This window comes from Cynocephalus volans, chromosome 3 (genome assembly GCF_027409185.1).
Source record: "Cynocephalus volans isolate mCynVol1 chromosome 3, mCynVol1.pri, whole genome shotgun sequence".
NCBI classification, from domain to species: domain Eukaryota; kingdom Metazoa; phylum Chordata; class Mammalia; order Dermoptera; family Cynocephalidae; genus Cynocephalus; species Cynocephalus volans.
Window position 1 is genome coordinate 154428305 of NC_084462.1, and position 22477 is coordinate 154450781.

General features: G+C 34.7%; 1 protein-coding gene across 6 annotated transcripts in view; it reads right to left on the bottom strand.

Annotated features, from left to right (window-relative positions):
- Positions 1–22477, bottom strand: part of NUMB (NUMB endocytic adaptor protein) — a 175554-nt gene that overhangs the window by 25218 nt on the left and 127859 nt on the right. For 4 of the 6 annotated variants that reach the window (XM_063091888.1, XM_063091889.1, XM_063091887.1 and 1 more), the window contains 2 exons: positions 13518–13592; positions 7878–7910 (listed from right to left, as the gene is read on the bottom strand). In XM_063091888.1, the coding sequence (XP_062947958.1) occupies positions 7878–7910; positions 13518–13592 (108 nt within the window). The remainder of the gene's footprint in view (positions 1–7877; positions 7911–13517; positions 13593–22477) is intronic. The other 2 variants (XM_063091891.1, XM_063091890.1) reach the window with 1 other exon arrangement.

Below are 22477 nucleotides of genomic sequence, written 5' to 3' on the forward strand. Positions count from 1 at the left end.
AAACTATAAAAAGAGAAAAGGATGGCATTATATAATGATAAAGGGATCATTTCAACAAGAGGATGTAATGTGCATATATATAAGGGTACTTAAAAAAGTTCATGGAAAAATAGAATTAAAAGATAATACAAATATTTCCATGAACTTTTTGTATTACCCTCATATATATGCACACACAACATTGGAACACCCAGATATATAAAGCAAATATTAACAGATTTAAAGGGAGAGATAGACACCCCCCAACACAAGAATAGTTGGGGACTTCAACACTCCTTTCTCAGCATTATCCAGATCATCTAGATAGAAAATAAACAAAGAAACATTGCATTTAAACTGCATTATAGACCAAATAAACCTAACAGAAAATTACAGAACATTTCATCGAACAACTCCAGAATATACATTCTCCTCATCTGCACATGGAACATACTTCAGGACAGACCACACATTAGGCCACAAATCAAGGCTGAACAAATTTTTAAAATCTGAAATATCACATATCTTTTCAGACCACAATGAAATAAAATTAGAAATCAATAACAAGAGAAATGTTGCAAACTATATAAATACATGGAAATTGAACAGTATGCTCCTGAATGACCAATGGATCACAGAAGAAATTACAAAGGAAATGAAAAAATTTCTTGAAACAAATGAAAATAGATACACAACATACCCAAACCTATGGGATACAGCAAAAGCAGTACAAAGAGGGAAGTTTACAGCAATAAGTGTTTACATCAAAAAAGTCAAAATTTCAAATGACCAACCTAAAATTGCACCTCAAGGCACGAGAAAAACAAGAACAATCCAATCCCAGAATTTGTAGATGAAAAAAGATAAAGATCAGAGCAAAGTTAAATGAAATAGTGACCAAAAACAAAAAACAATTCAAAAGATTGATAAAACAAAAGTTGGTTTTTTGAAAAGGTAAACAAAATTGACAAACCACTTGCTAGGCTAAGGAAAAAAAGAGAGAAGACCCAAATAAATAAAATCAGAAATGAAAAAGGGACGTTATAACTGATACCACAGAAATACAAAGAATCATTAAAGACTATTATGAACACTACACTCCAACAAATTGGAAAATCTAAAGGAAATGGATACATTTCTGGACACATATAACCTGCCAAGACCGAACCAAGAACAAACAGAAAAGATGAACAGACCAAAAATGAGTAATGAGACATGTAATCAGCAGTCTCACAACAAAGCCCAGGACCAGAGGACTTCACTGCTGGAGTCTACTACACTTCCTTTTTTCCTACCAAACTTTTTTTTTTATGGCGGCTAGCTGGTACAGGGATCTGAACCCTTGACGTTTGTGTTACATGGGGGTACTCTAACCAACTTAACTAACTGGCCTGTATCAAACTTTTAAAGAAGAATTAATACCAATTCTTCTCAAACTATTCCAAACAAACCAAAGAAGAAGGAATTCTTCCAAATTCATTTTAGGAGGCCAGCATTACCTTGATACCAAAATGAGACAAGGACATACACACACACAAAACTACAGACCAATAACCCTGATAAACACAGATGCAAAAAATTTCAAAAAAATACCAGCAAACTGAATTTAACAGCATATCAAAAAGATTATACAGCATGAAGAAGCAGGATTTATCCCAGGGATGCAAGGCATATTTCAACATACACGATGTAATACCTCACATCAACAAAATGAAGAAACAAAACCATATGATCATTTCAATAGTTGCAGAAAAATCATTTGATAAAATTCAACATTCCTTCATGATAAAAACTCTTGACAAATTAGGTATAGAAGGAAAGTATCTCAACACAACAAAGGCTATAATTGACAAACCCACAGCTAACATCAAGTTGCATGAGGAAAAGTTGAAAGCTTTGCCTCTAAGAATAGGAATGAGACAAGGATGCCAGCTTTCACCATTCTTATTCAACATAGTACTGGAAGTCCTAGCCAGAGCAATTAGGCAAGAGAAAGAAATAAAGGGCACCCAAACTGGAAAACAGGAAGTCCCTGTTCATAAATGACATAATTTTATACATAGAAAACCTAAAGATTCTACCAAAAAACTCTTAGAATTGATAAATGAATTCAGTAAAGTTGCAGGATACAAAATTAATGTACAAAAATCAGTAGTGTTTCTACACTTGATCTTGGCCAAAAAGCCATGAAGCAATCAGTAGCAGTTTTATACACCAACAATGAACAAGCTGAAAAAGAAATCAAGAAAGCAATCCCATTTAGAATACGTACCAAAAACAAAGAAACAAAAAAAAACCACCTAGGAATAATTTTTTTTTTTTTTTTTAAAGATGACTGGTCAGGGGCTCTTAACCCTTGACTTGGTATTGTCAGCACCACGCTCTCCCAAGTTAGCTAACGGGCCATCCCTATATAGGGATCCAAACCTGTGGCCTTGGTGTTATCAGCACTGCACTCTCCCAAGTGAGCCACAGGCTGGCCCTATAGGAATAAATTTAACTAAGGAGGTGAAAGATCTCTACAATGAGAACTCCAAAACACTGATGAAAGAAATTAAAGAGGACACAAAAAATGGAAAGACATCCACGGAATGTTCTCAACGCAAATGATAAATGTTTAGGTGATATATATCCCAATCACTCTGATTTGATCATTACACATTGTATATACGTATCAAATCATCACTTGCACCCCACAAATATTATACAATTCTTATATATCCATATAAAATAAAATAAAAAAGATCACTGAGGCTGATATCTTGAGAAGAGATGGTAGAGAGATAACAATGGAAGCAGGTGAAGTAGGATGCTACTGCAATGATTCAGGTGAGAGGACATACTGGCGTCAACCAGGATAGTAGTAATGGAGATAGTGAGAATTGATTAGGTTCTTGAAGGCTGAAGTAGACAGGAACTGTTGATGGACTGGATGTAAGGTATAAGAGAAAGAGAGGAATTGAGGTCAAATCCAGGATTTGTTTTTTGTTTTTGGGGGTGTAGGAATCAAACCCTGGACTTTGGTGATATCAGGACCATACTCTAAACAACTGAGCTAAATGGCTAGACCCCCCAAATCCAGGATTTTTATCAGGATTTTGGCATAGGGATAGAGTTCCTGTATACTGAAGTGGGGAAGACTAGGGGAGTGCATTTTAGGGGAGAAGGATCAGAAATTTGGTTTGTGACATGTTAAAGTGTGAGATGCCTATCAGACATCAAAGTAGAAATGCTTAATGATGATGACACCTAATACTTAGGTACTACAACAGCCTGTTCTGTGCACTTAGCTTATAAGCACTTTTTGTGCTTCATTTAATCCTTACACCAATCACATGAGGTAGGTATTAGTCACAAAGATAGTAAATGCCTCAGCAGAATTAAATGCAAGTAATCTGACTCCAGAATCTGTGCCCTTGACTCCTATGCTATATTGCTTCTAAGATGAAAATACCACTGTAGAGTTCAGGGGAAATGTCTGGAGATATAAATTTCAAAACCATCAGTATATAGATGGTATTTAAAGTCACGACAGTGGATGATATCACCAAGGGAGAGATGTAGGCAGAGAAGAGTCTACAGACTGAGAAGTAGGCAGTGAGTGACCAAGACATTTAACATCCCAGTTGATCATGTCACAGGAAAAAAATGAAACCAAGGAAAAATGGAAATCTTCTGATTACTCTTGGGATTGTCTTTTTTCCCCCCTAGGAATTTGTCATAATGCACTTCAAAAGGAAAAATAAGCCAAATCCTAAAAGATGCATTGAATAAAATACAAGAGAAAGCAAAATTTACACAAGGAAGGGCATGGGAATTTAAAAAGCAGGAAAGAAGAAAAGGGAAACAGCAGCAAATATGAGGGTACTTCAAAAAGATGAAAAAAATAGAATTGAAAAACAATATGAATCTCTCCATGAAATTTCTTTTTGAAATACTCTCATATTCCCCTGCCCATAAAGAAGAGAATCCAGAATGAAGATAAGCCCTAAATACAATTTGTCATAGAGCAGAAAATTTGGGAAATCCTAAAGAGAATGTAGATGTGAATACACTGATTTAAGAGTGGAGTCATAAATACCATGAAATGCTTTACTCTCAAGAATTAAGTGAAAACAACATAACCACACATTACTTTTCAATCAGGCATTCTCTAAAACTAATTATTTCTAATGGTGTCTTTTCACAATTGTAAAAGCATAAAAATTTAAATATATATATATTTATTTGGCAATACATTAGCAGGATCTGCTAGAACAACAGATACTGTTAATATTTTTGGTGATTTTTATACAGTTAAAATTGGTTACTCCAAAGGGGGGAAAAAAAAAATCAAAGTGACATAATAGCCGAGGGAGGATTTCACAAATTCAAATACCTACAGGGTTGAAGGCAGGTAACAAGATGAAAGATGAATGAAGCAGGCTGAGTGTAAGAACAGGGAGAGGCAACCGAATGGCACAGTTGCTACTCAGTTCAATCCAGTGTTGCCACATAGAAAGCATGCTTTTCTGCCAGATCTTTTAATTCTTAAGATAGATATCCTAGTTTTACTGTGAAAGCTCTCAATGTTTAAAATATTTTTCAAATTTATAAACTGTGTACAGGCCATACAATCTATGTTTGAGAAAACATTCAGGCCCTTGAGCTGTCTAGTGCCTTCTGCATTAGACACTTCTCTATTCATTATAATTAACACATACCTGAGGAAAGCAGAGGCCGATACTTTTGAATGAGAGAACATCAACATGGGGTAGGTGAAAGAACTTGGTGTAAAGTTTCAGAAAACCTTGGTTTTAGGGTAGGTGCTGCCATTTAGTACTAGTTGAGTGACCTCTTTAAGCTTGTTTATTCATTTGCAAAATGCAGTTCTGAACTACACTGATTCACTGAGCTGTTTTGAGTAGCAAATTAGAAAGTAGGTTAAAGTACATCATAAACTATAAAGCTATATATAAATACAAATAAATGGCTTTCAAGAGACCTAATAGGGTGGCCTAAGAACATTTTATATCTGTGTTGAGTTAGTTCCCTCATAAAATGGGAATATAGATTACTTAGCTCACAGAGTTCCTTAAATACATAAAAATTATAAAGTCCTTTTTAAATGTTAAGTGCCATGTAATTACTTGGTAATGAAATATTTGCCTAGTATGGCCAACTACACTAATAAAGCTGCATATAATAACCTCTAAAAAGTTGAGTGCATTAAGGCTTTCCTAAGGCAACGAGCAATTTAATGCAGCTAGTTTGTTACTGGTTATTTCAGGTCCTCATTTTTTTTCCTTCTCTTTTAAGATGTTTGTTAGCTTACATGAATTAATAATACAGTCCTGTAACAGACCCAGGTTTATCTGTTCCCTACTGCTAAAATTTCTGGAGGCACTGCTTCCAACAGCTACGATGCAGCAGTGGTGGTCAGGTCCAGGAGGTGACTCAGGAAAAGCAGCAGCAGTGCTGGCCATGATTCATAAATTCAGAATCAGGGCTAACAAGTCTTCCATCTACCTACTTTTATGCAAATGTGTCTGATGGAAACACTTCTTGATTACTGTTGTTCTATTTATCCGGAACAATTAAATCATACATGATTCAAAGACTAAGAAAGTATCAAAATTTATGAGGAACTGTAGTGGATTAAATATCCCTATAAAATATTGTTTGATGTGATTCTTCACTTTCACCTTTCATCAAACCAAAATTAACCTAGCAGAGTCAACAAATCAAGTCTCTTTCACCAGCCTATTTATTGGAGATTAGTATGGAGGTGACCTGAATGATGGCAACTTGAAAAATTTATAAGACTCCAAATTAAAGAAAAGTGTTTTGCTTTAAAAGCACATTCTCAGTGAGATTATGGGTGATGCTCCCCCCACCCCCGTATTCCAAACTCTTTGAATGACTTACTGTAATTTCAAATATTGTATATCAGAATAAGATCACCCTGCCATAAGAAGAATTTTTTCCCCAATAACATAAGAAAATAATTCTGACAGTCACACTTGCTCACAGGTGCCATTATGAGATTGCTTAGCATCTTTTAAGGAAACCCTGGGGGAGTCAAATTCACTAGTAGGATCTAAATATCTCTAAGTAAATAAAATATAGTTTGAACCACTGAAAAAGATGATTCTTTAAAGCTTTAGTAAAAAAAGTAAATCAACTAGAAATAAAATACAAAGTTAAATTACCCTTTAAAAAGAAAGTCAGAAAGTAAAAGTGAGTTTCTAGGAAGCTCTTTATTTACCAGCACCTTTAAAGGCTAAATCTTTTGAAGTTCACTTGTAAATAATATAAAAATGGAGTGATTGTATAAATAGCATTGTGATTAAGAGTGTGAGTTCTGGAGTCAGATTATCTGGGTTCAAACCTTAGCTTCTACCACCTATTAAATCTGAGAATTCAGGCATGTCACTTAACCTCTGCAAACCTCAGTTTCCTCATTGTAAAACAAGCAGAATAATGATTTCAGGGTTACTTAAGGATTAAATGAGATGATCCATAACTTTCTTTTTTATGCCATATAAATTAATCATGTAGCAAAAATGCAGTGAAAGCAGCTAACAAGCACAGGGTGACCCAGTTCAGATACACTGTAGGTGCACCATGACCTCATTAATAGCAATGAATATTGCAACCTTTGGATTGATTTTTAAGTGAGAGCTATCTTTGTTTCCTAACACTATAACTTTTAAAAATATATATTTTTAGCACTGTTTTTCATAAACCAAATCAATATTTTCTACAACCCATCCTTCATAGACAAGGCTGTTTTAACTAAGATAGACATATTAAAATGGGTTACTTGGAAGATAATTAACACTGTATGATAATTGTGGTGATATGGAATTGCTTCCAGAAATTCTATTTGGGAAAGAATAAATACTCCACAAAAAGTTTTCTAAACAATTATAAATTTCCTTAACAAATATAATGCCTGTGTATAATGCTACAAATGTCTACAGGATTCTTTCTAAATGTACCCCATGTTCTAAGGACCTGTTAATTTGAGTCAGACCCAGAATGTCTACTAAAAAATTTTGTGACATGTGTAGGTAAATTATTTGACTTTTTATTTCAGATTGACAGCAATAACTATGAAATCATTAGATCTAAAATACTTCAAATTTCTTTGTGCTAGAATAAAAGTGACCTAAATTAGAACAAAAAATGTAACAGTGGGTTACAGCTAAAACATTTAATTGAAGGAAATGAAGATTATTTGTTCTTTAAAATGAATTTCCAAAATAACCACCCAGTAGAAAAACAATTGTGATAGGATTTTTATACTCACATAAACTTTTAGTAATTTACACTAACTTATCTAGTGATGTCTCAGTCTAAATTACTGTATAGCACTTATTCAAAACTAAACAATGAAAAATTTGGTCACAAAAATCTTAGAAATGTATTTGTCTATATGAGTACTGCTACCCTATATATTATTAATATTAAGAAAATCTGAAAAGCTTCTACATAAAAAACATTCCACATATGACAGATATTTGGTAGACTAATAATTAAGATAGTTTTTCTTAGATTAGCAATCCTGGTTAAAAATCATAGCAGGATCCCCAAAGATAAGTTTACACACTTTTACTTACTTTTCCTAAAATATAACTTAAGAGTTTTGCCAGATCAAATGAAATTTATTTTAATATCCAGTGACTCTTTTAACCTATTTGATTCATTATTGGACTTTCCTAGAAATCATCAGATTTAGTATCAACAGACACACATAGATAACAACTTTCTAATTCATTAATTTCCATATATAGTCAAATCAATTCCCGTATTATAAAGAAACCAAAGCTGTACTACTTTTAAAACAATATGTCAGTGCTATACTAGGGGTGTAACTCCTTATAAAGCAAGCACAAATGTGGCATCAAACTTACTTTTCCAAAGAAGCCTTTGAAGAACTTCCTTTCCTGGAGGAACAGGGGGACAAGTCGAGCACTATTATTGTATGGGCTAAATGTCTCAGCTTTCACACCAAAAAGCATATAGAGAAGTTGGGGAAAAGGCAAAGTGGGAGAAGGGGAGGGAGTGAGAGTTTAAAGAGTTATCCATACCAGGAGTGACAGGGCAAAAGGAAGGGTGCATGAAAATGCAGGGAAACACACTGTATGACCTAAGAATCCATGGAAAGGGTGAGAAGAAATCTGAATCTGTATTCATGCAGAGCAACTAGTTAGTTTAGTAATCTCTATGTACTTTTAAAACAGAGATCATTCAAATTTGGCAGCAGAGAAAAAGATTAGGAATACCGGTTTGGTGAGATTCGCATTTTAAATTTTATAATAGTAAGTAGTAAATAGCAGATTGGTTCCCTATACATTTTTCAATTTAAAATCAGTGGTCAACTATGTGAAAGTCATCAAAACCAGTCAATATTCAAATGACCACATAATCACATAAATATGCAATACATAAAATTAAATTATGAGTATGTGTCACGGGTCCTTGTCACATTTTTTCTTACTGATTAAAAATGTCACTTAGAGAATCCTCCATACTACTTAAGGGGAATGTGACCTTTGGTTTTCCATTTACTTATGCATTAGTATCAATCTATATGTATGTGTGTATGTACTTGATCACTTACACGACACACATTGGGAAAAAACAGATATGTTCTATTCTAGACACTATTATCTATAAAGAATACAAAGCTAATGTCTACACTGGAGCTGAGAAAACATATATCTCAGAACCAAAACAATGTTGTGGGCCACAACTAAAATTTAAGTAATAGGGCTTTTTTCTTTTTAAAAGTTGTTTTAAAATAAAGAAACTTGCATTGACATTAATAATAAGTACACAATTCTGAAACCATCTGGTTAAGAGAGACACAGCTACCTATGGTTCCAGCACCAATTTTTAAGCACCACTTATAAAAAGTGGATACCATTTAAAATCTGAAGAATTTATGCAAAGTAGATGGGTTCTAATTCACTCAAGCTAGCTTAACTTTACATTTCCTAGCTGTGGCTGAACTATACTTTAAGCCCTTACTTTTTATAATCATCAGTTTCTAATGTTGGATAAACATGTAGGAAAAGACAACTGTACTGAAATTTGACTCTCAATTTATTAAGTCATTTAATGCTCTCATATACCAGAAAGTTTGTTTTCCCCCTAAGTTTTGAAAATCACAAATAGTATCAAATATTTCCACAAAATATTTTGAATTTAAGCTGGAAAAATAATAAAGTAATCAGGGTAGTTATCACAATGACACTAAGATTTCTTCTGCTGCCAAGTTTGGTGACCCTAGTTTTGTTAGACTGTGAGTAACCATCAGCTTTCAAGGATGCAGCCAAAGACACCATTCTTGAGGGACGGGGAGGTTAGGGAAGGAGATCTGTTAATGTTTAACTTAGCTCCTAAAAAAGCTCTTGTTAAACATGGAGTTTTTCCTTTTAATAAAAGACCCCAGATGTTAATTAAAAAAAGATGATGTGCAAAATGCATAATAAGACAGTTATTGGATTAGAGAATAATATTAATGTTCTTTTTAAAAACAATTAAGTTATGATTCTTTTACCTGCTAAAACAAGAACATATATTAAAACAAATATATCAAATAGTGAATAAAAAACAACATATTAGAAACTGGTAGTATAATGAAACTAGCCTAAAACCAAGACAGAGAGGAAGAAACATTTAAGAGACAATGGGAAGAAATGACCTTTTAAAATGAAGGGTATCTTGGACCAAAAATGAAGGGTATCTTGGACCAGAGTAAAGCAAGATAACCAAAGTCTTGATATACTTTTTACAAAATTGACTGATAAATGACAATACTCCTTACCCTGTAACTGACTATGCCATAAAGAAAATAAAAATGGGCAACAGCCATTTCTATCATTTATCTAATCTAAGTCCCAAAGTAGCTAATTAGTGAAATTATGTCACAAAGCAAATGAGCTGAAAGTAGCTATAACTAACTTTATGCAAAGAAAGTTTAAAACAAAATTTTAACATACTTGTGCTCTGAGCATATTTTTAAAACACTATCTTATTTAGTTATATTTTTTTCATCTGCGAATATCAAGTATGCAGAAGACTTGCAATTAAAGTTAATGTAATTCTAAATTATAAGAGACTACTTTGGGGAAACACACACATACACAACACAATTATACTTGCAAATTATTTTCTACCTCAATTCCCCACAAATTTAAAAAGCATTAGAAATGTTAAATTTTTAGTTCAAAGATCATTCACGTGATAGGTTTAAGATATTTGTTTCACTACTTAACTGGTACATAATTCTTTAAATTTTTAAACTTTGACATTCAAATAATTCCAATGATGTTCTATTTCTTCCTTAATCCTCTATAGGCTTCTACACCCTTACATTTGCTTCCATTTATTTGAAACTGTAAGAGGGAGCTTTATGATCTATAAAAAACAAACTAACAAACAAAAAGCCTCCAGACACATAGCTTTTGGCACAATATAAGTATTTGCATGGCAGATTGTAGATCCCCGGTGGATATTTGTTAGATGAATGTTTGTTCAGAGAAAAAAAAGGCAACTAGAAATTTCTGCATAATAAAAATATGAAGACAAAAATCATTAACATATGTGGACTAGTATAATTTGAGAACAACATCCTGCCGACTTCCAACTTTCTGCAAGATTCTCAGTTACAGCACTAGAAAGGATATTTATAGAAGGGGAATGTTTCATTGAGTATAATAAACAGGAAATTTACCGCAGTTACCCAAAAATTCAATCTTATTTTTGTATATGTTTGCCAATGCAAAACTATATATAACATTTGCTCCAAGTGTCCTAAATAGTGTTTGTCTGAAGAATTTTAAATAACTTCTTGGTGAAAAGTCCAGAACTGGTCAATTTTCCCTCAAAGTTCAAAAGCTAAAGTATATCCAGAATAGCAATCATCAACACATATAAAATTTCCTTTTAGTTATAAAAGACCATTGGGAAATAAGGATTTTTATTTCCTTATACTTATAAATATATGCAAAAGAGTTTTGCAAACTTGAGCTATGATTATGATGATTATTATAAGATTCAATTTGAGCACATATTGAAGACTGGATTGTTTTCTGTATATTCATTCCAGAAATATTTTTTGAGTGACTACCATGTACGAGACACGGTTCCAGGAGTAGGTATAATTTTTAAAATGGCAATTCAGGGGCTCGCTGGTTACCTCATTCGGTTAGACTGTGGTGCTGATAACACCAAGGTCAAGGGTTCAGATCCCCTTACCAGTTAGCAATAAATAAATAAATAAATAAATAAATAAACAGAAAATGGCAATTTAGTTCCAATTTCTGGTTAATATAAAAACTCATTAAACTTTACTATCTAAATAGTCCTGTGCCTCAAATAGTTACACTTATAGTCTATAGTCTTCTTGATGTAAAAAAAAATAAAAAGGTAAAATAAAACAAAAAAATCCACTCAACTAAAAAATTAGTTTAAAAACTAGACAGCTCTCACTTCTCAGCATTTTGGCTAAGATCAAGCATAAACTAGACAGCTAGATAGAAAGCAGCTATCTCTGGGATTGCAGAAGATTATATTCATGCACTTTGTTTGTTCTTTTGAATTTTATAAACATATTGCCTATATAATGAAGAGATTTTTCTAATTAAAAGTAGGTTAAAAACCAAAAACTAGACAGTTAAGAGTATTAACTGCCCATTAAACAACTAAATACCATTTGTCAGTATCTTCTGGGCAAATTTAAACCATCTGTAGTTTTTCCTTATCTAGAGAGTGAACATGATGCCATAGACTGAATTAAAGACTTTTTAAAGGCTCCTTCTACAGTGGCCTTTAAACTATAAGTTATGTAAGTTATAAGATTTTAATAACTATTTATGGTCTGTTTCAGGTCTATCAAGTCTTGTTCACTGATTTTTCTGTTGTTTTCAGTCATTAGTAATATAGTGTTATAAAACAGTTTTTGCGTGACTTTTTAAAAATGTTCTTAGCTAATCTCATCTTGTTTATTATTCTCCTAGGTAAACCTGGAATTATTTTGTTAAAGAAGAAATCAATTTTTTTTTCTCTTTTACATTGATTTTGGTAAAAATAGAAAATTAAATTTTGGGAGATATGTTTATTTAGGTGGACATAGCAAGTCTATAGTTTCACGTACTATATAATACATGGTTATAAGCCCCCTTGACATAAATGATAAATTGGAGTGCAAAGATAGACTAAGAAGGGCTTTGATCATTGTAGAATTTAAATAAGCAAAATCTGAGGTAAAAGGCATGTGAAAGTACACATGTATGTATGTATACATGTGTACATGTGTCTATTTTACTGTTTTTTTAGTTCTTTGTATATTGAGAGAATCATTATTTTTTTCCTCCTGTCCCTTCTACAACAGATTCTGACACTTATTCCAAATAAAATCCTCCTCTCTGAGTTGACTGCTTCCTTAATTTTATGTATTTCATATTGAGGAATTATAGATAAAAGGTAAAATAGAATATACCAAAAAGCAGAAAGGTCTTGATTACTAAGCAAATTGAGAAAAAAAGCACTCATTAGTAGTCAAACTTATGGCAGCTCACCATACCAGCAAACCCAAAGCAACAAGTATGAGTATTTAATGCTGTCTGGGGCAAGGGCATGCAGAAGTAATGTTTAAAGCTTTCACAGCAAAGTGGGGAAGGGACACATATTGAAGGAAGGTTGGAACATGGGCTGTCAAAGTCTATGGGATATTCCTCAAAACTACTGAAAATATGAAATTAACACTTTAATCTTAACCTTTATGAACTCTGAACCCATTCTCGCACAGGCATTTGCCTGGGATGTGTTCTATGGCATAACAGGCAAGGAAATATTTAATGTGTAAATAGGCTCTCCGTTGCAAGTGTGCTGAAGTTTATGCAGAAGGCAGTGGAAACAATGTGTATGTTAGATGGGTGCAGAAAAGAAAATTAGGGATTAAGAGTCAAGATGATAATGAGAAGTCTCCCCAAAAGTAGACCTCACCAGGCAGCAACAGAGGTATCTGTGTCTTCTACTTTTTCCTGGAAAGATGTTTCTTATAGATTTAAAATGAATAATTTATAACCCAGTTATCACAGTAAGGTTAAGATGTTTACTTAACTGTTTTATCCTGGTTTTAGAATATAATTCTTCTACCAGATTTCACACCACTTGTTTCATATGAGTTATAAATCTAAAGTAACTTTTGGTGGGCTGACCAGTTACCTCACTTGATTAGAGGATGGCGTTGATAACACCAATGTCAAGAGTTCAGATCCCTTTACTGACCAGCCACCCCGCCCCCCTCCCCACCAAAAAAAGTATCTTTTGGATAATGTCTGGCCTAAATTGAAGGTTGGTCTTTATAATTTATAACCTTTGGATGGATAACATGAGATGTTCTTTATTAGTAAGCCCCCATCTTTTGCTTTAAGAGAAACACCATTCTTACTGGATACTGGGCCACTAAAACTTGCTGAGCAAAATCTTTTAAGAAAATATTGACAGCATGTAATCAACACTAACAACCATTAAATACATACAGCTTTCAATCTTTTTACAGCATCTTCACAGATATGCATTCCTCTTGACTCATCAACTTCTACATGGCCAAGGTACTGTAGAAAGAAAAAAAAAGTTAGGGCTATTGCTATGTTTACTGGGTAACTACTATATGGTAGGTATTAGCTGGTAGAAAATTGAACATTGAAGTTCCTGCACTCAAGAAACTCACAGTCATTGTAGAAGAGTTCAGATAATGTTACTTACTTACCTTCAGTGTTAGGAAAATGGAACAATTTGGTCAGGCTCCCCTCGCCTTGGAGCCGGTTCAGGCGGTTCTGTAAACATTGTGTGTGTGGTTGGAGTGAGTGCGCCCTCACGGCACCATTTTGGCTAGTGTTTACTGCCTCGGATGCCCACCCTGTGCGGCCATGTTTTTCCAGACCCACAGCTTCCAAGAACCATGTGGCCAGTTGCCTTGCTTATAGACCTGGGTGGAGGGGTCTGGTGACCCAGCCTGGAGTGTGAAGGATTTGTGACCCAATCTGTAAACGGGCTTGAGGGGTCTGGGAGTTCCAGACCCAGCCCTATCTCAACCATTGGCCCAGTCAGTGCAGGATTACCGGCAGGTAGAAGAGCCGCGGCAACTAGCGTGGTCACCTAGCTTTACAATTGGCGTCAGGAACAGGATTAAGAGCTAGACAATTGACACTGTGAGCAGGATTCCAGACATTAGCCTCGCAGTAGCCCTTGTCATAGCCAGACACTCAGTGTCCTCATATAAATGAAATTTAGCATAATTATTTCAGAGAGTTGTTATAAATAAGTGAAAAACTAGGTAGTAAATGGTAGTACCTAAATGGTAGGTACTAAATGTTATCTGAATGTACTGAATTTGAAGCCTGTGTTAGACACTGTTGCTATGTATCTACACATAAAAATAACGCTAAGACAAAGTATATATCATGAAAAAGGGCACAAACAAAAATGACAGTTTTCAAAGCCTGAAGAGATCGCACACTCCTATTATGGAGAGCACACAAGAGCAGGGCAGATGACTAAAATAAATTTTAAGAGAGGGCATCTAAGCTTTAAAACATGTAGAATTTGAAGAGGCAGAAAGTGAAAGGTTGATAAACTATTTTAGGCTGAGAGAATTATGCAAAGTTATGGGCGTGGAATAGAATAACTATATATCAACACATATTCCTGTTTGGCTGGAATATGAAATATTTGAGCTGCTGAAATAAGCAGTCTGCACTTAATCCTAGAGACAATAGAGAGCTAATAAAGATTTTTTGCAAGGTAATAAAATGATTCGAATTGTACTTTAGTATGGACACAGTTCTGGGTTAGAAAAGCAGAAGGAATGGCGGCAATATTACAAGTACTCTCTTTGAAAACAAAATTTATGGTCTGGTTCCAGGCAAGATGGAATAGATACACTAAACCCTGTCTCCCTCACTGAATGAGACCACAAAACCTGGACAGAGGGCATGGAACAGCTATTTGAAGTCTCTGAAAAGTAAGAAGATGAATCAGAGAATACCAGAGATCAACATATCACTGAACTGGCATGCAGTGTACCTCCCTCCTCCGCCCTCTCCACTCGCTCTTTGGTACCACCAGCCTGAACTTAAACACAGCAAGAAATCCAAAAGTGAGTGCTACGGTACAGAGCGAAGTCTGCGAAAATCACTCTAGTTTGAGTCCCAGGAAAGGGAACTCCTATGTTTAGAGAGAGTATGGGAGTCTCCCACCCTCTTATTTACCTCTTTTCTTGGTTCTCTCACACCCCAGCCCCCAGGAAATCCTGTGGTGGTGGCAACAATGAAATGTGGCAAAAGCCACACTTCTAAGGGATAGGAACCTACCTCTCTGTTTAGTGGAGCTGTCAATCCAGGAAAGATGGGGCTGACATCCTTTTGCTTTTTTCCTGTCTCTTTGAAGCTCCTGCCATTTGACCTTAGATCCAAGTGAAACTGCGGGAATGTGTAGTAGAGCAGAAAAACCAGAGTTCCAGGTTTCTGGCTAGAGAACCAGAAAGGGAAGCTCCAGGGAACAAGAAAGTACTGAGGAAAACACAGGGAGGAAGGAGCATGGGAAAACATGAATTTGTTTATGAATTCTTGGGCTCACTCTGGTGCTACATAGGTAAGGATCTAATCCTAATTAACACACCAAAGACTCTGAGAACTGTACTAATGGATAAACCATCTCCCAGTTCCCAAACTGACCACTGGGTGATGTACACACAGGACAGATCAGAACAGCATTGCAAAGGCTTTGAAAACTGAACTAATGTTGGAACCACAGCCCACAGAAAGCAAGTTGGAACTTGCAGCCTGAGACCTAATCAGGTTGACTGCCTGCTAAAACAAAAATATAAACATTCTCCAAAGGATTTAAATAAGACCTAGAGTCTGACAATACAATATCCAAAATACCCAGGACACCATCCAAAATTACTTGGCATATGATGAATCATTTAAATTTTAATCACCTGGGAAAAAAATAATCCACATACACCAGCAACAAGATTATACAGATGTTGGAATTATCCGATGAAGACTTGAAACAGCTATTATAAAAATGTTCAAGGAAGCAAAGATGAATAGTCTCAAAAACAAATGGAAAAAATAGAAAGTCTCAGCAAAGAAGCAGGAAATATAAAGAAGAACCAAACAGAAAACTTAAAACTAATAAATACAACAACTGAAAAAAACCCACATTGGATAGAATAAATAGAAAATGGGATGACAGAGGAAAGAGTGTGTGAACTTGAAGATAGATCAATTGAAATGGAACTTAGACCTAGCATCATACCCAATGGTGAGAAACTGGATGCCCTCGCCCTCAAATCTGGAACAAGGCAAAACTGTCCCCTCTCACCACTCCTATTCAATATACCTGCTTTTAAGCTTGTGTTAGTCCATTTCTACCGCTTATAACAAAATACATGGAACTGGGTATTTTATAAAGAAAATGAAATTTATTGCTTATAGTTTCGGAAGCTAGGAAGTCCAAAGTCCAGGGAACACATCTGGTGAGGGTCTTGGTGGTGGTGACAGTGATACAGGGTATCACACTGTGAAATGGTGAGCAAAAAGAAAGCAAGAGGAGAGAGACAGACTCTGTCTTCTTTTAAAGCCCTCAGAACCACGCCCCTGACCGCCATTTTTAATCCATTCACTACTGCATGGTCCTACAATCAAATCACCTCTTCAAGGCTCCGCCTTTCAATTACCACAATAGAATTTCCCACCCTCTTAACAGTCACAGTGAGGACCAAGTTTCTAATACATAAAACTTGGGGGACACAATTCAAGCTTCAGTGAGTTTTGGGGGGACATAATTCAATCCACTACAAAACTCAAAGTAATTAGATGTACTTTTTGTAGCTCCTACATATATAGTGTGAATAAAAGACCAAAAATAGCCCAGGAGTGAGCATAAGATGAAGGAAGTAACATTTACTGACTACCATGTACCAGAAACCATGCTGGGTGCTTTATATATTTTGTCTTACTGAATATAACCGCTCAGGAAGGTACGTATGATCAGTTGATTTTAAAACTAAAGAAATAAAATGACGTTCAGAAATGCTGAATAACTTGCCCAATGTCATACATAGCTCGTAAGGGAGAAGTATGGTTTATATTTATGACTCCAAAGTCCAAAGGTCTTATCATTTGATTTTACCACAATTCAAGAAAACTTACCCTAATTTCTCATTCCCATTACAAGAAAATTAAAAAAACAAGTTCCTTCCACCATATTTTCCCCCTGCAACTTTGTAAAATAAATCATTCAACTGGCAAATTCTCCCTCTGGTAAGGCTGAAAATGACAGTAACAAGTGAGCCTCTCTGAAAACTCAGCGAAAACATCTAAAATGGGTTCGTCATTATTCACACTCCTTCAATTCCTCTCAAGTTTCAGAATCCACTTACAAGAGAATTATTATTATTATTATTATTATTTTCTGACCGGTAAGGGGATTGCAACCCTCGGCATGGTGTGGTCTGCACCATGCTCAGCCAGTGAGCGCACCGGCCATCACTATATAGGATCCGAACCCGCGGCCTCAGTGCTACCAGCGCCGCACTCTCCTGAGTGAGCCACAGGGCTGGCCCAGAAGAGAATTATTAATATGAGGCTGATTGGGAGGCTTAATTACACTTTGGAATATGGTAATGTCAAAGGTCATCGTTATAGAGCAAAACTAAAAAAAAATTAAAATTCTATTGGTTTTTGTAATTTTGGAGTAAGACTGGTTCTTAGAGATCATTCTACTTCACATACATGTCTATATAGGGGGTAGATTTATTCATTTTTTTTTAAATGTACAGTCAAATTCACTTTTTTGGGTCTAGAGTTCTAAGAGATTTGACAAATGCATACAGTTGTGTAACTACCACCACAATCAAGTTCAATTACCCTCAAAAATTCCCTTATGCTGTCCATTTGTAGTCAACTCTTCCCTCCATCTCCGGCCTCTGCAACCACTGATCTGCTTTTTGTTCCTATAATTTTGCCTTTTAAAGAATGTTATATAAATGGAATCACACAGTATGAGACTTCTGGCTTCATTCACTTAGCATAACATATCTGAGCCATCTAAGTTGTTGAGTGTATCAACAGTTTGTTCCCTTTTATAGGTGACTAGTATTTCATTGTATCACTGTTTATTCAATCACCAGTTGAAGGACATTTTGGTTATTTCCAGTTTTGGTAATCATAAATAAAGCTACTATAACTAGTCATTTATAGGTTTACACGTGAACATAAGGTATGGGATTTACTGGGTCATACGATAATTCTATGTCTGACTTCATGTTCTTTCCCAAAGTGTCTGTGCCATTTTACATTCTTACCAGCAATGAATGAGAGTTACAGTTGCTCCAAGTCCTGGCTAACAACTGGTACTGTCAGTTTTTTGATTTTTTTAAAAAAAGCTATTCTAATAGATTTTAGTGGCATCTCTTGCAGTTTTAGTTTGCAGATCTCTAATGACTAAGTATTGAGCAACTGTTTATGCACTGTTTAAACATTTTGTCTATTTTTAAAAATTGTTTCTATCCTGTTGGGTTTTGAGAGTTCTTTACATACTCCGGGTTAAAGCCTTTTGTAGGTGTGCTTTGCAAATGTTTCCAAGTCTGTGGCTATCTTTTCATTCTCTTAACAGTTTCTTTGACAGAGCAGAAGTTTTCATTTCAATGAGGTGAAAAAAAAATTTTTTTTTAATGTACTGTGCTTTTGGTGTAATATCTAAGCAATTTGCCTAACTCAAGTTCTCAGAGGTTTTTTCCATTAGATTGTAAGCTATACAATGGTAGGAAGTTTGTGTTTTTTGTATTTACTCAGGTATGCTAACCACTAATGTGTGGCATATAGTGCTAAATACATATTTATTGAATGAATAAATGAATTTATCTTAACTTTCTGCTTGTTAGTTTGAGATCATCAGATCCCTTACCACTTCTCTATTTTGTTTGGCAAATAATGGAGAGCAACAAAGTTTCTGATCAAGGAGAAAATATATGGAACTGATTAAATGCACAAGACAGGGGACAAGGAAGAATTAGAAAATACTTTGAGATATTTGCCCTTACTATTGAGACTAGAGGTGTCAGTAACAGAAATAAGGGTGTAAATATGAGCATCTGAGTTATAGGAGGTTCCATTTTTGACAAATTAATCTCTGAAGGCCACCCAGAAAACCAGATAACAGTTACAACAGCTTATATTTCTCGAGCACTTACTAATTGCCGAACACTGTGCCAGGTGCTTTACATATATTAATTCATTTAATTCTTGAAATAACACTACTGAATCACAAGACAGTTATGTGACCTTCCCAAGGTCATGTAACCAATGTAATGAGCTGAGATTCAAAAACTTGGGGGCTGGTCAGTTAGCTCAGTTGGTTAGAGTATGGTGTTATAACACCAAGGTCAAGGGTTTGGATCCCCCGTACAGGCTAGCTGCCGAAAAACAAACAACTTGGGACTGGAGTTCAAGAGAAAAATCAGAAAGATAAGGGTCAGTGCATATAATCTGTGTGTTGTTTAAGGGTAAAAGCTGTGGGAAGTTCAAAGCAGTCAGAAATTCCTAAAATCCTACTTCTGCTCAGAGTCTAAAATTTACTGAGTGCTACGGTCAGGTACATACTAAACACTTTGCATGTATTTTCTCACTAAATTCTCACAACATCCCTGAGAAGCAGGGACAATTAATATCGCTATTTCAAAAATAAGGAAACGTAGGCACAGAGAGTTTAAGTAACTTGCCCAAGGTCATTCAGCTAGTGAAAGCTCAAACCCAAAAGCAGACTGACCCCTTGTAATGCTCATATATTGAATTGTTCATTTTTACTTATACCTTTCCAATACTGAATAAATGAATAAAACCAATGTATTAAAACCAATATCACAAACATCTGGACTCAAGGTAACAAAATACTTAAGACATCAATCATAGAGGTTATAAACTAAGGCCAAAATAATTAAATGTGTAAAGAATTGTAAAAGTTATAATTTTGAATAAATATTATATAAGACAGTAACAATGCTCACCTTTTAGTGAATCAAATAATGCATTATATATAGTTCAAAGTTGAAAGGGTATAATCTTCGCAGGGCAAATCTGAACAATATGAAATCTGAGCAGATATAAGTATTTATATATTCTATTTTGGATTCTCATGTGAAATGAATTTTGGCTACAGATTTCGTTTTCTAAATGGTCACTTTCAATCTAGATTCAAACTTAGTTCTACTCCCTGGTCAAACAGATGAGAAACAGGGGTAAAGCAGTGTTTCTCAAACTCAATGTCATTGAATCAATTAATGGACATTCAGTACACATAAGAACCTCAAATTTTATTATTATAATAAATATGTAATAATGTTTCATATCAATAAGAAAGGGTACTGATAGTAACTTTTCACCAATATATATGTCAAGCTCAATACAGCTTGAGCTTTAAGACAGATTCCACATTTAGTCCTTTCTTTCTCTCTTTTTTTTCCATTAAATTAGGAAAGTTTTAACTCAAAATTATAGGTTGCCAGAAATGTAAAGTGTTTGGTGGCTCTGTCAACTAGTTTGAGATATTTGGATTGAACTAAGACCCAGAAATAACGTAGTACTTTGTCACTGAAGGCTACTCTTCATTATTGAGTCAGATACTATAGTGATAGGCATATTATATCAAATTCTGAAAAGATATTTTTCAGCTTAGAAGATATTGATGACTTTTAAATCACTCCTTGGTTGAATTCAGTTCTAAAAAATATTTCCTCATGTTCTATTGACATTTGGCTTTTTAAAAAGCATAATAACATATTCTTAATTTCTTTGTCCAATGAGAGTAAAGAAAATCACATATTGGGAAAGAGTAAAATCTCAGCAGTTGAGCTATTTGCACCACAGTTCTGACATTTTAAGAAATTCTGACATCTCATCCATGGTACCTTGTCATATATACTGTCAAGTTTTTAAAATTTGTTGTTTCTATTTTTAATTTACTCTCTATCCTTAATAACTGACTTGAAATACCAATCACACACACATATATATTTTAAATCACATTATCAAGGATTTTTATTTTGTTCCACTGATGTTTCTATTTTAGCACCATAACATGCTATTCTTTTTCTTTTTTAAAGGTGACCAGTAAGGGGATCTTAACCCTTGACTTGTTGTCAGCACCACACTCTCCCAAGCGAGCAAACTGACCATCCCTATATAGGGATCCAAATCCGTGGCCTTGGTGCTATTAGCACCACACTCTACCAAGTGAGCCACGGGCCGGCCCCATAACATGCTATTCTGATCATTAAAGTTTAAGAATACACTTTAATATCTGCTTTAGCATGATTGATTTTACTAATTTTTCTCCCACAGAATTCTCTTGGTTAGTTCCCTGTGTTTATTCTTTAGGATCAACTTTGGAATAATTTTGTTCAGTTTCCACCAAAAAAAACAAGAAACAAAAAAATCTCTGGAATTTTAAATTCACTGGTTAATGAGAGAAAAACTGACAGCATTATAATATGAAGTCATTCCATCTAATACTTTTTATTCAAATCATTTATATCTCTTAGTGAAGTTTTATAGTAGCCTTCAAATTCGTACTTGTACATTTCATCCTAGGTTAATAAGTATTTAAGTATTTCATAATTTTTGTTGCTATTGTAAACAGGTTTTGCCCATTGTATTTATTCATACGTCCTTCTTCCCAACCCCTGGCAACCACTGATCTTTTTTACTGTCTTCATAGTTTTGCCTTTTCCATAATGTCATATAGTTGGAATCATTCCATATATGACCTTTCCAGATTGATGTCTTTCATTTAGTAATATGCATTTAAGGCTCCTCCTTGCCTGTTGATGGCTTGATAGCTCACTTCATTTTAGTGCAGAATAACATTTCATTGCCTGGATGTAGTACAGTTTATTTATCCATTCACATACTGAAGGACATCTTGTTTGCTTCCAAGTCCAGCAGTTATGAAAAAAGCTGCTATAAACATCCATGTGCAGGTTTCTGTGTGGACATTAAGTTTTCAATTCATTTGGATTGAGCATAATTGCTGAGTGGTATAGTAAGAGCATGTTTAGTTTTGTAAAAAACTGCCAACTGTCTGGTTTCAAAGTGGCTGTATAATTTTGCATTCCCACCAGCAATGGATGAGTGAATGAATGTTCCTCTTGTCCACATCTTTGCCAGCATTTTATTTTGCCAGTGTTTTGGATTTTGGACATTCTAGTAGGAGTTTAATCCATTATAATTTTATTTGTATATAATTTTTATTTGTATATAATTTGTCTTTTTCTTTTTGATTGCTTTAAAATTTTTCTTAGTCTTTGGTATTCTGCAATTTCATTCATGTGTCTGGGTAACAAAGTAATTTCTTTTTTTTTTTTTTTTGGTCATTTTTTCGTGACCGGCACTCAGCCAGTGAGTGCACTGGTCATTCCTATATAGGATCCGAA